General features: G+C 51.1%; 1 protein-coding gene across 1 annotated transcript in view; it reads left to right on the top strand.

Annotated features, from left to right (window-relative positions):
* Positions 1 to 17229, top strand: part of DNHD1 (dynein heavy chain domain 1) — a 149657-nt gene that overhangs the window by 115688 nt on the left and 16740 nt on the right. Inside the window, exons 31-34 of the mRNA XM_074971233.1 lie at positions 42 to 246; positions 829 to 931; positions 1279 to 1428; positions 2731 to 2913. Coding sequence (XP_074827334.1) covers positions 42 to 246; positions 829 to 931; positions 1279 to 1428; positions 2731 to 2913 — 641 coding nt within the window. The remainder of the gene's footprint in view (positions 1 to 41; positions 247 to 828; positions 932 to 1278; positions 1429 to 2730; positions 2914 to 17229) is intronic.

Here is a 17229-nt window from a genome sequence, read left to right as displayed (position 1 = left end):
TCTCCACAGTCTCTCATGGTGTCCACTTGCTTTTCTGTCAGTCCCAGCGTCGCTGCAGGCCCTGGAGAATTTGCTTGCCAGCATTGCCTCAGCCATGGCTCTGATTCACCACTCTGCCAGCTGCTACGCCACACACCTGGCCCCCAGCATGCCCCTCATCACCCCAAAGACTTTCCTGGATTTTGTCGACATTTTCCTCATGTTCTCAGCACAGTTGCAGAGGCAGAGCCGGACTCAGGCTGATCGGTGAGGAATGAGGCCAAACCCTGCTCCCCATCACAACCTTAACTCTGGCCCCATGGTGCCCCCACATGGCTCTGCCGCCCGTGGGCAGTGCATCATGCCCCACAGCCCATGGGCCAGGTCATCAGCGCTGAGCAGGGTAAACTTCCCATGTCAGTAATGGCTGGACTGTGGGGTCTCGACACTCAGCAAGAGGGCCTTCAAGCTGCCCCCACTCTAACAACCGGCAGCAGTGTTCTGGGGGGCCATGCAACCACAGCTCCAGACTTGTGTGTGCCAAGCTTCTGTGACTGAGGAGACGTGGCTGAGGGAGAGAATGGGGATGGGGCGCCTCCTTTCCCCCCTCCACCCCAGGAGTATGGGTGAGGAGCAAGGTCTGACCCCCTGACCAGGACACAAGCCGCCTCTTCCTGCCAGGGTCAGGTTATCCCAGAGCTGCCCACTAGGGGCTCCTGGCTTTGGAACAGAAGGATCCAGCTGGAGGGGTCCCTGGGCTGCACCCCCACATTCAAGTGCTCCTAGTGCCCTGGATCTGAACATGCCCTGGGGGGGTGTGGGAGCCTCACTCTGCTTTCCTTGGGGCAGGATGAAGCTTGCTCTGACCAAGATGTGGGCAGTGAGTGAGAAGCTGCGGGAGCACAACCGGGACATCAAGTATCTGCAGGAGAAACTTCGCATGGCCAAGGAGGTGAGAGGGTGGCCTCCAGGAGAGCCTGGTGCTCTGTGCTGTCACCCACCAGATCAGCTCACCCAGCGTGGTGCTGGGGGCGCTGTGCTGCAGAGTGGGGACCCTTCCCAAGGCCCCAGTACAGCTGCAGGGAGAAGGCAGGGGGCGCTCTCCACAGGGTTTGGGGATTTGTACCTCCAGACAGAGTGGGGCGAGTATTCATCCGTAGAGTAACTGCCCTGCTCAGACACTCACAGCCTGGAGCAATGGCTTGGGCTGATGCTGGGGGTGAGGCAGGGGTTGGGCAGCAGCAGAGGGAAGGGCTGTGTGGGCTGCTGGTGCCATGTCTGCTCCCCTGCTGCCCTCAGCAAGTGGCCAGGTGCCGGCGGCGGGCGGAGCGCGAAGAAGTGGTGCAGAAGCAGCAGGAGCAGGACTGTCAGCACCGCGAGGCGCGCATCGAGATCCTTACACAGGAGCAGCAACTGCTGGAGCAGAGCAAGGAGTCTGCCATGAGAAAGGTGTGCTCGGACCTGAGCCCCTAGAACGGCAGGGATGGGCACCCGGCCTGGCTGCCTGGCTGAGCCCCTAGAACGGCAGGGATGGGCACCCGGCCCGGCTCCCTGGCTGAGCCCCTGGAGATGCAGGGGCTTAGGTGCAAGGCCCATCAGTAGGGGTGAGCCTCATATGGGCGGGAGTTGGTGTGGGTCAGGATACGTTATTGCTGCCCAGCTGGTTGGCCAGCAGGGGCAATGCGTGGGAGATGGGTGGGAATCGGCCCGGTATGTGGTGGTCAGGGGGATACGTGGGATTCCCTATTGATGCCTGTCCATCAGGGGAAGTGAACTCACTGATCCACCGGATCTGTGCCACCCCCGATCTTTTAAACAGTCCCTTGGGGGAACCCCTTCAGTGGGCCAGACCCCAAAGGGTCCTGCTGTCCCTTAACGTCAGGCCATGCAGCCTCAACGCCTACTAGACTGAGCCACTGGGCTCCAGCCTCCTGGGTCCCGCCCTGAGCTCTGCCCAGTGAGTGCAGCTGCCATAAGCTCCTGGTCAGAGACTTCTACACTCTTCAGGGATCCAGGCACCTCAGCCAGGATCTGCAGCGACACCAGCCACCTGTGCAAAGCAGGCACCTGGAGCACAGCCCGGGGAAGCCCTTAGGTCAGCCCTGGGAAGCAGCGGTTTGGACATTGTCCATGCTGGCCAAGCCATTTCTGTCTCTTTGTCTCCCAGGCCCAAATGAGCCCCCAGGCCTCTGCAAAGGCTGCTTTTATCCCTGCCTCTTGTCACCTTTCACGCCATTGTCCTCCTGGAGTTCAGTCCCCTGCCAGAGTTCCCTGCTGTCAGGTGTCAGCCGTTCAGTCCTGGCCACTTCCCGTGTCTGAGCATCCTCCCTTGAGCTGGGTCAGATTGAGCCAAGCCTAACTCCCATCATCCCACCCCAGAGAGTTCCTGACACATGCTCCAGGACCTGCCTTGCCCTGAGAGCAGCGGCTGACCCGTTGGCTCCCACTGGGTAGCAACACCTAGTCCAGTCACTGCCTTGCCTGTCATTCATAAACTTGTTAGAGAATTCCCGTGGCATCACAGGGGTACATGGGGTGCCCCAGTGAGGCCCGGCTGCCCTGGTACCTGCCCAGAGGAGAGGGGCGTACGTGGGGTGCCCCAGTGAGGCCCAGCCTGGCCCAGTCCCCACCCGTCTGGGGAGGGGTGTATGTGGGATGCCCCAGTGAGGCCTGGACTGCCCCGGTCCCTGCCCATCTGGGGAGGGGTGTATGTGAGGTGCGCCAGTGCAGCTTGTCTGTCCCTTCCTTCAGATGAATACTGAGTACAAGGCAGCACTGGCTGGACTGCAGGTGCAGGACATTGAGGAGTTGCGGAGCTACCGGTTACCACCAGCATCCATCCTGAGGGTGACGGATACCCTGTGCATGATGTTCAGCAAGGAGCCTGGCTGGGAGAGTGCCAAGCAGCTGCTCGGCCAAGAGGACTTCTACCAGGTGCCGGGAGGGGCTGTTGTATTGATTTAGACAGAGTCAGTGGGCCAGAGGTGTTCGCAGAACCCAGTCACTGTCCAGCACTGAGCAGTGTTAAAGAAGGTGTGAGGGCTGGCGGGTGGAGTCCTCAGCCTGCCTGGTACCACAGCCAGCACACCAGCAAACATCCTTGTAGCCCTTTAGTAGCAATACGGACGAGATGGGAGAGAGCTGACCCTTGCCTGTAGAGCAGTGAATGGGGCTTTCATCTGAACAGCTTCCCTTCCCCTTTGCCTGTAGCTGAGCGAGTTTCAGCAGAAAGCCCCTGGGTTTGGCATGCCCTCAGACATATCAGAGATGGTGATAACGCTGCTTTTGGGGGAAGGCAAGGACGTGAGCTGAGAGGGGTTGGAGCTGCAGCTGCTGTTACAGTCCAAGCCCATTTCAGCTCAGGTGGTGACCAGGATTCAGCTGGAGCTGGCCGGGGAGGATGTGTCTGCGTCCTTTCTAGCCCAGGTTGGTAAGGATGTCCCTCAGGCGTAGGAGAGAAGGCCCTGGGTCCCAGGAGATGGTGGGCGCAGCCGATGCTGGTGACATTTGCTCCAATAGCCTCCATCTGTTCTCCCCCTCCACCAAAGTCTCTTTCTCTAAGGACCCCAAAAGGCGGTGATGGCGGAATAGCCAGCCCCTCATTATTTTGTCCACCAATCAAGCCTAATATCCAGCACACCAATTTTAACTGATTAATATCCAGTTCCACATCATCTGATTTTTACCAAGCATGATTTTAACCCAGTCCTGGATTTATATTCCTATGCCTTCTGCACCCCGGCAATGTACACCCAGCTGCTGCCATGGAAACAGTACACCCCAGCTCCCTGGTTCCACCTCAGTCCCCAGGCTCCTTAGCACAAGGCACTGGACAGGTTTATGGGAACACCAGACTGGAGTTTATTGAGAGAAAACGCTTCAGATAAAAGCAAGTGCAAGCGTTCGGAAACCTCTCAACATCAAGGGTAGGATTGCGTGGTTCAATTCCCAGATTAGTTTGGTGGATCATTGAAAGTAGCTTCTTCCACAAAGATGATGTCAGAATGGATTTAAATTTGGACATGTGCCTCTGAACAGACTGAAGTTCAGTTCGAGCCTGTGCAGTGAGACTGAGAGATTCAGGCTCATCTAAAGCCTTTCTCACTGAATTCAAATGCTGCACAACTGGTTGAACCCCATCAATCCGTGCAGACCATCTAGTTCTGGACATCCCCTGCAGTGAAACAGGAAGAGATTGCTTCAGAATTTCCCACCTTTGTGGGCTGCTACTGAAGAGATTGTACATTTGCTGAACAGTTCCAAAGTAAGTAATTGCCTCCTTGCATGATTCAGCACAGTCAACACCTACCAGGTTCAGTGTGTGGTTTCCACAGCTGGAGAAAATACAGTTTGAATTATGCTCAAGCAGAACTGCTTGTCCACCTTTGTACTTCCCAGCCATATTGGATCCATTGTCATGGCTTGACCAATGCGGACTTGAAAATCTCACTTAAAATCTTCTAGAATTACTAGTACTCGAAAAGCAATTTCTTTCCCAGTTTTTCTCATGAAATTATCAAACAAAATAAACCTTTCTTCAATTCAAAATTTTGAGCTGTCTACAATCTTAACATATCAAATAAGCATAGTAGTCTGTTCCTTGTGAGAACAATCTGGAGTGGCATCAACAATGATTGAAAAATACTTGGCATTTCGAATCTCATCAAGAATTGTTGTTTGTACGAATGACCCACATAGCTCAATAAACGCGTTTTGTATGCATGTGGCGAGATAATGGACTTGTATGTGCTTTTGATTCTCTTGCGATTCTCAAATACGTTTAACATACTCTGATAAAAGTGGGTCATATTTGCTGAGGAGCTCCACTATGCCTAGGAAGTTTCCATTTGCACGATCACCAGTACATTGACTAGAACCAAAGAAAGCCAATCCCCAGTCAGAAAGAAAAAGGATGACATTCAGGATGCGCTCAAGAAGTTTTTTCCAGTTGTTAGTTTCTGTAGAGAGTTCAGTCAAGAGTAAATTCTCAACTGAACTTTCAGCTGATGCTGCCCTACTGGCTGATTTCCATGCAACATAGTGTTCTTTGTGTGACGGTGAACTCTCACAGGATGGTATTCAGTCTTTCAACTTCCTCCAACCCCTGTTGATGCACCATCCTGATTGATCAGAGAGACCTGATGCATTTGCAGCACTTTTGTTCAAAATGAAGCAGGGTGCACGGTACAGAGATTGTATTTCCGTACTCCAGCATAACCAGTCTCTTGTGCAGGTCTCACCACTTGGAAGAGTTTCTGTCAGCAGATGAGTAGGGAAAGCATGATTAACAGCATCTCATGGAATGTTACTTGGAATTTCAAAACAACTAATTTGAAGAAAAGATTGTATTTGGGCAGCATTGCTCTTGTCAATAATTCCAATGTCAGTCATAGTCAAACCTGTAGTACTCATGAATTGCTCTTACTGCGTAAGATCTACATCTTCCTGTTGCTGTTGAGTTTCTTAATCGTACACAGGATCTTCTGCTGCATCTGTTACTGTTGGCACATCTCCTTCTTGACTACTGTCCTCATGTTCAGGGATTGGCACTGAAATATCACCTGTTGCAGTTGCAGAGTTTTCATTATCGGTAGCATTGTTTGTTGGGTAAGGTGTGTTTTCCAGTGGTTTGAGAAATAAAGTTATTGGCTTTGAGCTCTTAGCTGCTGCTTCACTCAGTTGTTTTTGCCATCTCTTCCTTGCACCACTTTCAAATCTCCTCTTCATAGTGATCTATCTAGTCAATATGGAGCCTATCCACACTTGAAATATTCTGCTGTAAATAAGTAGCTTATCTACACTTGAAATCTTCTACTGTAAACATGTACACAAATGCTGAATGATACACAAATGCTGAAAATGAAGGAATACTAATTAAGAACACAAAATGAAACAGTCAGATTATTCTTATCACTGAATCAAAACTCAAGCACGCAAGGTATAATATAATAGGCTGATCTGAAGACAAAGGGATGACATATATATAGTAAACACAGACACGGATACAGACAGAGGGATAATGTCCAAACATTTCAAACGTGTGTCCTCACGAAACTCACTGTACAAGACTGTCCTCACAAATTTTCACCTTGAATCTGGGCCTACGGACTACGAAAGTCATGATGATGGCCAAGCTACCAAGCTAGGGCTCAACCAGCCCCAACCAGTCATCTCTTTTAGCTACCATATGAAGATAATAATGAAGAATTCTCACACATAAACAATACCTTAGTCAACTAGACATAAAACTATAAAGATACTAAAATGTAACAATTCTGTACCTTTCAGCACACACTTGATCCAGCACCAGCCACTAGTAGTGGTTTGTTTATGTAATCAGCTGATCTCAGAGAACACGTTCATCACGGTCTAATCTTGTGCCATCAGAACCGATATATTTTTTATTAATATTTGTGAACATTTTGAACTCTTTAATATGACAAAATCTATATCAGTTAACAAAAAAATTCTGTCTTTTACCAAATCACATCTCTTATTTGCTTAAAATTGCAGTTCTAAGCTGAGAGAGTGTGTCACATTTTGGTCCAATAGGGATGGGCATAAAAACAAGTTGCAAAACTTATCAAATGCCAAAAAATTAACAAGTATCTAAATTTGAGGCTCCCTTTGAGCTTGAGGCCCAGGCCAAATGGCCCTCCTGGCCCCCCTTCTGCTTGCCCATGGTGAGGCCCAATAAAATGGAGCCTAGATCCTGATTGGAAGAGAATGGGGCTGGAGGCAGGCTGCCCATGGGGCAGGTGAATGCCATCTTGGCTCTGTGGTTACAGATGTAGAGCTGGCTGGCTCAGTTAAGGGAGCAGCGAGCTCCAGGCTGAGGCTCTGCATGGGGCCGCAAGTGCAGTGTTAACAGGATTCACAAGGTCTGTGCTATGCCCCAGCCTTTCAACCATCTCTGGGGAGTACTCTGTTAGTGTGCCAGGCCCCCAAGAGGTCACCCTGTGCTACAAGGGCAGGCCACCTGGCCTCAACAGCTCCAGTACTGGGCCTTCTGGAGCCAGCACCCTGTTCCAGCTGGGCTCAGATGCCAGGGAGAGGCTGTGCTACCAGTGAGCCTCTGGAGAAACACAAGGCAAAACGAAGTCGTATTTATTAGCATGACACTGTCTGGTGTTAACGATGCTGTCTGGGTGAATTGCTACCACCAGCTTACAGCATGAGGGCTGTCACGGGGTCTCCGGGCGATGTTCTGGAACTACTCCATACGAAGCCAGGCAGGACTCTGGGGGAGCCTCCTCTCTCTGAGCAGACTTCGACCTTCCTGGGGCTGACCTCGGAGCATTCAGCATCCCCTGCCCCATCATGCGCGTCCCACAGTGAGTCCACACAGGCAGGGCTCCTGGGGAAGCCAGAGGGCCCTGCCCCCCAACTCCGCAGTCAGACGGGACTCTCAGCCAGCCAGTAAAACAAAAGGTTTATTAGATGACAGGAACATGATCTAAAACCATGAACTTGTAGGTACAGAGAACAGGACCCCTCAGTCAGGTCCATCTTGTGGGGGTAGGGAGCCCAGAGCCCCATCTGGGCCTCCCTCCATTTCCCCAGCCAGCTCCAAACTGAAACTCTCCAGCCCCTCCTCTGGTCTTTGTCTCTTTCCCGGGCCAGGAGGCCACCTGATCTCTTTGTTCTCTAACACCTTCAGTTGGCACCTTTGCAGAGGAGGGGCCCAGGCCATCAGTGGCCAGGAGACAGGGCATCAGCCGTCCTCTGTGCAGACACCATCATACTGGCCCTTTAGGGTGCTGCAACAATCACACCTCCTTATCCCACCAGCTATATACTTAAGAAATGCCATGGGGAAACTGAGGCACCCACACAGTATTCAGAGAGAACATTAAGAACATTCCCACTTTATCACATCTCTCCCCCCTTCGAGACCAAACTGAGCGGGGTCACTTTAACCAGTGGCCTGGGGAAGTTCGAACCCACCAATGTTCCCATGGATGCCCCAGCATCTCTCCCACTCCTCGGTGTACCACCGTACCACAGGTGGGACAGGTCCTTGTCCCTGTCCTGCAGATGCTGATTCGTAAAAGTCCTCAGCATCAACCCCAGGGGCCCATAAACTCTCTCCACCAGCCCATGGGACGGAGGGTGACCTGCAGAGGCCCAGGTGGGCCAGACCCCCCATTTCTCCCACCTGCCCCGGAGCCGGGCTGACAGGACATTGGACCCCTGGTCTGTAAGGACCTTGCTGGGGACCCCCCCCTCTGCTGAAGGTGGTCAGCAGCGCATCTGCCCTGGTGTCTGCCTTGGTGGAGGATAGAGCCCCCGCCCCTGGGTAGCGGGTGGCGAGATCCATCACCCCCAGGCCGTATTTCTTCCCTGCCCGGGTCGCCTTGCTGAGGGGCCCCACTATGTCCATAGCCACCTTCTGGAAAGGTTCCTCTGTGTTGGGCAGGGGTCTCAAGGGAGCTTCTCCCTTATCCCGGCCTTCCCCACCCTCTGGCCAGGGTCGCAGGACCTGCCGTGCCACTGGGCCGCGTCCCAGACTCCGGGTCAGTCACGGTTCTGCAGCAGCCACTGCCTGGGGCCTGGATCCCCTGGTGTCCCGAGAGAGGGTCATTGTGGGCCAGGTACGACAGCCGGTGGCGACACTTCTGGGGCACCCCCAGTGGCCTCCTGATCCCCCACGGTTCTACTTCCCCTGGGGGAGCCCCTTCCCGGTACAGGAATCCCTTCTCCCACAGGAATCTGTCCCTGCAGCCTTCCCCATGGGGGTTTGCAGCCTGTGGCCAGCAAGTCCCCTCAGCTCCTCCTAGGAGGGATCCTTCCGCAGCTCGGTCTGGAATTCAGCTGCTGGGGGAGGGAGTGGGACCTGCTCCCTCTCGCGGGCTGGGCCTGGGGTCACAGCCCTGCTGAGCCTTGTCCCTGGTCGCTCCCTCCCTGCTGTGGGATCACTTCCCAGCAGCATCTCTGGACCAGCTAAACCTGGTTGGCAGCTGAACTGCCCTGCCTGTGGGTCCCCCCCCTCAGCTGGGGTCTCAGCTCCCCCCTTGCTCAGCACTGCCCTTGCTGTCCCAGTGGGGGAAGGCAGTGAGCTCTCTGCTCTCCTTACAGCATCGGAGCCAGTGTGAGCCCCCTCTCCGGGGTGCAGGGAGGTAGGGAGCATCTCTGTGTCCCACCCAGCCCCAGGGGGCTGGTTACAGCAGGCAGGTATCTTGCCCTCCCCCCTGCTAGCCAGGTATCCTGCCCTCCCCCCTGCAGCTCCTCCCCACTGCCAGCCAGGTCATCTGCATTTTCACTGACCATTTCCCTCTCCACCGATTGGTTCCTTGGATTCAAATTCAAACCCTTGGCCATTACAGGAGCAGGGTCTGGATCCTGTCCCAAAGAGACACAGTCACCCCGCAACAGGACCTCACAGCTGATATCCTGGAGAACCCGAACGACCAGCCAGCCCGACCCCTCCTGGGTCTGCACAGGGATCTGGGCCATAGGCAGGGCTAGGGGCCCCATCCATGGGACCTTCACCCAGGTCACACAGCCCTTCAGCATCTGTTGGGGCTTGTCACGGAGTCCCTGGGCGATGTGCTGGAACTGCTCCCCATGAAGCCAGTCAGGACTCTGGAGAAGTCTCCTTTCTGTGAGCAGCCTGTCTTCAGGACACACAGCTCACCCGGCTTCCACCTTCCTCGGTCTGACCTCAGAGCATTCAGCCTCCTCTGCCCCTCCGTGCACTTCCCGCAGCGAGTCCGCCCAGGCGGGGTCTTGGGGAAGCCAGAGGGTCCTGCACCCCAACTCCGCAGTCAGACGTGACTCTCAGCCAGCCAGCAAAACAGAAGATTTATTAGATGACAGGAACATGGTCTAAAACAGAGTTTGCGGGTGCAGAGAACAGGACCCCTCAGCTGGGTCCATTCTGGGGGGCAGTGAGCCAGACAGCCACGTCTGCACTTCACTCCATGTCCCAGCCAGCCCCAAACTGAAACTCCCTCCAGCCCCTCCTCCTCTGGGCTTTGTCCCTTTCCCGGGCCAGGAAGGCACCTAATTACTTTGTTCTCCAACCCTTTAGCTCTCACCTTGCAGGGGGGAAAGGCCCAGGCCATCAGTTGCCAGGAAACAGGGTGTCAGCCATTCTCTGTGCAGACACCATCACACTGGCCCTCTAGGGCTCTGCAACAATCACATCCCCTGATCCCACCACCTAGAGACTTAAGAAATGCATAGGGGAAACCGAGACACGCACACAGTATTCAGAGAGAACATTAAGAACAGTCCCACTTCATCACATCTATCAGCTACAGGCAACACAAGCTCCCCTTCTGGACTACCAGAAGCCCCAGTCGTTCCCCGTGCAGGCTAGCAGTTTACACACTCCATCTAATTACAGGAGATGCCCAGTCCCTTGTCATCTGGCCACCTGCCGAGTATACTGATTCGCTGGCCCTGGGGAAACAGTTCACCCCAGGCATCTCCTCACGTCAGTACTGCCCAAAGCACACGGCACTTAGACACATCTAGACTGAACCCAAACTGAAGCTTATTACCAGAGCTGGAGTTAAAGATTCAGATAAAAACAAGTAAAAGGATTTGGAAAGTGTAGAACTCCACATCAGATCTGCAAGGCAGTTTTGTTCTCCCCAGAACTTCTCACAAAGTCGGTAGTGACCGCTGCTTCATTGCTGGGTTGGGGAGCCCATCTTGACAACTTTACAATACAGCAGGGTTCGCACACTTGTTCCTGGCACTAGCCCATGTTAATGAATTCTTTCCTCCTGGAAACCAGGCAGCATGGAAGTTACCATTTTGAAGAGCAAAATGGCATCCTCCATGCTTTGTGACCTCACACACACCATACATGCAAGGTCACGCTGCGTGGAGCAAAATGGTGCCCTCCATACACTAGTGATCACCGTGACCCCATCTGCTGAGGATGCAACCCTATGGGGTCACAACCCACAGTTTGGGAACCACTGCAGTACAGTGTCAGTGATTTCGAAGAGAGGCTCGGCTTCATATCAACGTCCTGGAATTCAAAGTGATACATAAGAACATAAGAATGGCCATACTGGGTCAGACCAAAGGTCCATCCAGTCCAGTATCCTGTCTACCAACAGTGGCCAATGCCAGGTGCCCCAGAGAGAGTGAACCTAACAGGTAATGATCTAGTGATCTCACTCTTGCCATCCATCTCCACCCTCTGACAAACAGAGGCTAGGGACACCATTCCTTACCCATCCTGGCTAATAGCCATTAATAGACTTAACCTGGCTAATAGCCATTAATAGACTTCTGTGAATTTATCCAGTTCTCTTTTAAACCCTGTGTGACAGGGTCGGGCCAGATGGCTATAGGAGAGTAATAGAAGGCAGATATATTAGCCCTAGGCTAAGTAGGTCCCTTTTCCCTTGGTAAGGGAACAGGGAAGGTTCCAGAACAATCAGGAACCTTCGGGAGACAATTAAGGCACGCTGATTAGAACACCTGCAGCCAATCAAGAAGCTGCTAGAATCAATTAAGGCAGGCTAATCAGGGCACCTGGGTTTTAAAAAGGAGCTCACTTCAGTTTGTGGTGTGCGTGTGAGGAGCTGGGAGCAAGAGGCACTAGGAGCTGAGAGTGAGAAAATCCTCCCAAACCCCCAATCCTCCCAAATCCTCCCAACTCCTGGTCAGACACAGGAGGAGTCGACCTGGACTGTGGGTTCAGAAAAACCGGCCAAGCTGAGGGCTGCCGTGAAGCTCCAAGGCGAGCAAATCCGCCAATAAGCGCAAGACCACCAAGGTAGAGCAGGAACTTTGTGACACCTGTTATAGCCCTAGCCTTCTCAACCTCCTCAGGCAAGGAGTTCCACAGGTTGACTGTGCACTGAGTGAAGAAGAACTTCCTTTTATTTGTTTTAAACCTGCTATCCATTGATTTCATTTGGTGGCCCCTAGTTCTTATATTATGGGAGCAAGTAAATAACTTTCCCTTTTTCACTTTCTCCACACCACCCATGATTTTATAGACCTCTCTCATATCCCCTGTTAGTCTCCTCTTTTCCAAGCTGAAAAGTCCTAGCCTCTTTAATCTCGCCTCATATGGGACCCGTTCCAAACCCCTAATCATTTTAGTTGCCCTTTTCTGAACCTTTTCTAATGCCAGTCTATCTTTTTGAGATGAGGGGACCACATCTGTATGCAGTATTCAAGATGTGGGCGTACCATAGTTTTATATAAAGGCAATAAGATATTCTCTGTCTTATTCTCTATCCCTTTTTTAATGATTCCGAACGTCCCGTTTGCTTTTTTGACTGCCACTGCACTCTGCGTGGACATCTTCAGAGAACTATCCACAATGACTCCAAGATCTTTCTCCTGATTATTTGTAGCTAAATTAGCCCCCATCATATTGTATGTATAGTTGAGGTTATTTTTTCCAATGTGCATTACTTTACATTTATCCACATTAAATTTCATTTGCCATTTTGTTGCCCAATCACTTAGTTTTGTGAGATTTTTTTGAAGTTCTTCACAGTCTGCTTTGGTCTTAACTATCTTGAGCAGTTTAGTATCATCTGCAAACTTTGCCACCTCACTGTTTACCCCTTTCTCCAGATCATTTATGAATAAGTTGAATAGGATTGGTCCTCGGACTGACCCTTGGGGAACACCACTAGTTACCCCTCTCCAGTCTGAAAATTTACCATTTATTCCAACTCTTTGTTCCCTGTCTTTTATCCAGTTCTCAATCCATGAAATGATCTTCCCTCTTATCCCATGACAACTTAATTTACATAAGAGCCTTTGGTGAGGGACCTTGTCAAAGGCTTTCTGAAAATCTAAGTACACTATGTCCACTGGATCCCCCTTGTCCATGTGTTTGTTGACCCCCTCAAAGAACTCTAATAGATTAATAAGACAAGATTAAGAAGCCATGTTGACTTTTGCACAACAATTTATGTTCTTCTATGTGTCTGACAATTTTATTCTTTACTATGGTTTCAACTAATTTGCCCGGTACTGACTTTAGACTTACCGGTCTGTAATTGCCAGGATCACCTCTAGAGCCCTTCTTAAATATTGGTGTTACATTAGCTATCTTCCAGTCACTGGGTACAGTAGCTGATTTAAAGGACAGGTTACAAACCACGGTTAATAGTTCTGCAATTTCACATTTGAGTTTTTTCAGAACTCTTGGGTGAATGCCATCTGGTGATTTGTTACTGTTAAGTTTCTCAATTAATTCCAAAACCTCCTCTAGTGACACTTCAATCTGTGACAGTTCCTCAGATTTGTCACCTACAGAGGATAGCTGAGGTTTGGGAATCTCCCTAACATCCTCAGCCGTGAAGACTGAAGCAAAGAATTCATTTAGTTTCTCCGCAATGACTTTATTGTCTTTAAGTGCTCCTTTTGTGTCTCACTTACTTGCACGGTATTTTACGCCTGGAGCAATTCTGCTCCAACAAATTAAAAATTCTGCACACAATATTTTAAAATTCTGCAAAATTCTATATATTTTATTTGGTTAAAATAACACCATTTCATCGTGCCAGTTTCAATTATTTTGGTAATTTATTTCAAAATACCTGTCAGCAAGTTTGTCTGTAACAATACAGACAACAAAAAATAAATGTTTTTTGGGAAATAGGTTCCTTACTAGGTATATTAATACAGAACACTGAGTAATAATTCATTTAAACTACAATACAGAACCAGATTTCCCACCCCACTCAGAAGCAATGCAAAGGTTTGGGGAATCGGGGTAACTGAGTTGCTGAGGGAGAGGGAAGTAAATCGCTGGGAAGGAGCCTGGGTGTGAACCTGGAGAGTTGTTGGGTGTGGGTGGGAGAAGTAGGGAAGACCCTGGCTGACCCCTAGCCTCTCCCAATCAGTCTGCCCCTATCCCGATGTGGACCTGTATCCCCCCACCCCCCAGTCCCATGTGTCTCTGCACCCCCACTCAGCTGTCCCCATGCACCCCCCGCCCCTTGTCCCCATGTGGCCCTGCACTCTCTCAGTTAGCCAGCCCATCCCGATGTGACCATGCATGCGCCTTCCCCATGTAGCACTTCACCTCCACTCCCATTCAGCTCCCTCCCCACTCTGTCCCCTCCACTAGCCCTTCTGAACCTCAGTCTGTGAGCCCCCCAGTAGCCCCATGTGCCCTGCTCTGTCGCCCCCCCCCCGCCCCATAGCCCATGTTTCCTCCCCTGGCCCCACAGGCAGGGCACTGTGAGGAACGCAGCCTCTTCTCTTCCTTCTCTGCAGCTGGCTGCTATGGCTGGTGATCCGGCTGCCCTCTGTTCTGGTGCCACAGCAGCCCCTGATGGGTGAAAGGCATAACTGTATCACCTCTGTGGCAGAATGTATTTTCTGCAGAGAAAAAAATCGGAGGGGGGGGGGGGAGATGAATTCTGCACATGCGCAGTGGTACAGAATGCCCCCAGGAGTAACCTTTCTCCCTCATATCAAAGATCTGAGTGTGCACGAAAGAACAAACAATGCCACCGCCATGTTTTGTGTAAACAGGGAGGAACCAGATCAATGATCTGGTGCAGGGAAGCAATGAACACTGTAACACTAATGTAGTTCATCTTCCAGGCCTACCCAACATGCTCGCAGACCATCTAAGCAGTATTTTCAGAATCAGAAATGGTTCATAAAGGATTCAGGCGTCAAGTCCATTATCAATCAGAGGGTGCGCCCCACATAGATCGTTTTGTAGCTGAACAGAACAGGAAAGCCAAGTATTTTGTTCCAAGAGAGGACAGAGCCCAAGTTCTCAAAGAGATGCCTTCTGATCTCTTGGACTCAGGGCCTGTTGTATGCTTATCCCCCAATTCCTCCAATTCCATGTGTGAAGGAAGGTCAAACAGTTCAGGGCCTCAGCAGTGGTTCATGAAAATCAGAAATCTCTCAGTGATACCTCCAGTATTGATATGTTTCTGTCAGACTTGATTACTCAGAACAATGGGAAAACATTTCATCCTGATGTATTGTCATGGCATGGAGAAGAATTGTTCTGTTGATGTACAGAGCCTATTGATTAAGCACAGAAAGCAGTCTGCAAGGACAATTTGTACTGCAGAATGAAAGCATTCTTCATCCAGAGCTTCCCAACATGACCTTTCTCCCTGAGAGACATCAGTTCCTTATATCCTTGAGTGTCTATTACCTTTAAACACCTCTTCTTTGTCACGAAGCACATTGTGTGTACATTTGGCTGCTCTCTCTGGACGTCATTCACCAATTCAAGATCATGCTGTTGTTTCTCATCCTTCAGTCAAAAAGTTTGTGAAAGATCTTCTGAGGTTTTCCCTCTGATAAGCTAACCCCCTCCCTCATGGAATCTTAATGTGGAACATACAGGTCAGGGCGATCACAAGATAAATATGAATCAAGAGTGTAACGCTGCTGCAAAAAAAGCGAACATCATTCTGGGATGTATTAGCAGGAGTGTTGTAAGCAAGACACAAGAAGTAATTCTTCCTCTCTACTCCGCTCTGATGAGGCCTCAGCTAGAGTACTATGTCCAGTTCTGGGTGCCACATTTCAGGAAGGATGTGGACAAATTGGAGAAAGTCCAGAGAAGAGCAACAAAAATGATTAAAGGTCTAGAAAACATGACCTGTGAGGGAAGATTGAAAAAATGGGGTTTGTTTAGTCTGGAAAAGAGAACACTGAGAGGGGACATGATAACAGTTTTCAAGTACATAAAAGGTTGTTACAAGGAGGGAGGTAAATTGTTCTTCTTAACCTCTGAGGATAGGACAAGAAGCAATTGGCTTAAATTGCAGCAAAGGAGGTTTAGGTTGGACATTAGGGGAAACTTCCAAACTGTCAGGTTAAGCACTGGAATAAATTGCCCAGGGAGGTGGTGGAATCTCCATCATTGGGGATTTTTAAGAGCAGGTTGGACAAACACCTGTCAGTGATGGTCTAGATAATACTTAGTCCTGCCACGAGTGCAGGGGACTGAAGTAGCTGACTTCTCAAGGGCCCTTTCAGTTCTGTGATTCTATGTTTCTGTGACGACAAGCCCAGCGTGGAACGGGAAGGAATGAGGTCATTTGACTCAAGCAGCAGCCTGATTGGAGACCCAAGTCAATAACAAATTGAATAAAGTCTACACATGTGAATGGAGGATCTGAAGACACAATAGAAATCCCAATGGCTGGGACAGTCACACCTAGCAACCCCAGCTAAGAGGATGGCGATTTCCCCCACCTCTTGGCAGGGAAGCAACGCAAAGGCCCCAAGCTGGAGAAACAAGGAGAGGGGTCTGGGCAAGCTCTCAGAGACACAGGGGGCTGGCTACAGACAGAGAAAGGGACCAAGACAGAGGAAGGATAGATGGTACCTACAGCAGCCTGGCTCCAGGGAGCCCTGGCATGGGCCAGTCTGAACTCCCTTAGCCTTTGCCTCTCTGCGATGGCTTAAGGACTTTCAGGTGACTGATAAATTGTTACCTTATTTGGAAAGGCTGCCTGGTGGTGCTGTACATACTCATTAAGAGTGTAAGAAAGGGAATGGGCCTGTTCTTGCGGGGAACTTTCGTGGCTTATACGCTACCCCGGTGAAATGGGCTAGTGAAAGGATCTGAGTCCTCGCTCCCGCTCCCTTACCCAGAGGCCTGCCTGACTCGAGGGGTCTCCTTCCACTCTCCTGGGTGGCAGAGTCCTCGTAGCCCCGACCAGGGTGGGCCCAGGATTCCTGGGGCTTGACCCCCAATCTGGCTGTTGTACTTAGGACAGGGCTCGAGTGTCCCCACTCCGGGGTGCTCTGTCCACGCCAGGCACTTCCCTGACCCACTCATCATCACAGACGGTTCAAAGAAAACACGATTTATTCCACAGCAAGTCATTAAAAATGAGGAGAAACTGGGAAAGGTGGAAGGAAAAGCCGTCACCCCACTCTGTGGCCCGGGAGAACCCCAGACAGCCGTGGCTGGATGTCAGGGCAGTTCACGGTCTGTCCCTCACACAGCCCAGGCCCTGCCCAGGCCCTGGCTGCGCTGCAGAGATGCCGCAGGTCAGACACTTGCTCTGGCCACACGCCCTCAGGCTCTAGGTGGCAGGGCCCTGCCCCCCAGCATTGCCTTCTCCCCCCCCATGGGGGTTACGATCTGGTCGCTGGCACCCGAAGGCCCAATTTTGGAGTGCTGGAGGTCCCAGGCCTGCCCCCATGGAGCTGTGTGGGTCCTGGGTCACTCCCAAGGACATAGACAAGAGTGACAGAGGGATTGTTCATAAAACCATTCCCAACCATTCCCACATTCATCACGTGCCCCACGTCTCTCAAGCA

This window comes from Natator depressus, chromosome 1, assembly GCF_965152275.1.
Source record: "Natator depressus isolate rNatDep1 chromosome 1, rNatDep2.hap1, whole genome shotgun sequence".
Taxonomy (NCBI): Eukaryota; Metazoa; Chordata; order Testudines; family Cheloniidae; genus Natator; species Natator depressus.
The sequence above is the reverse complement of the archived record's forward strand: the minus strand, read 5'-3'. Positions and strand labels throughout refer to the sequence as shown.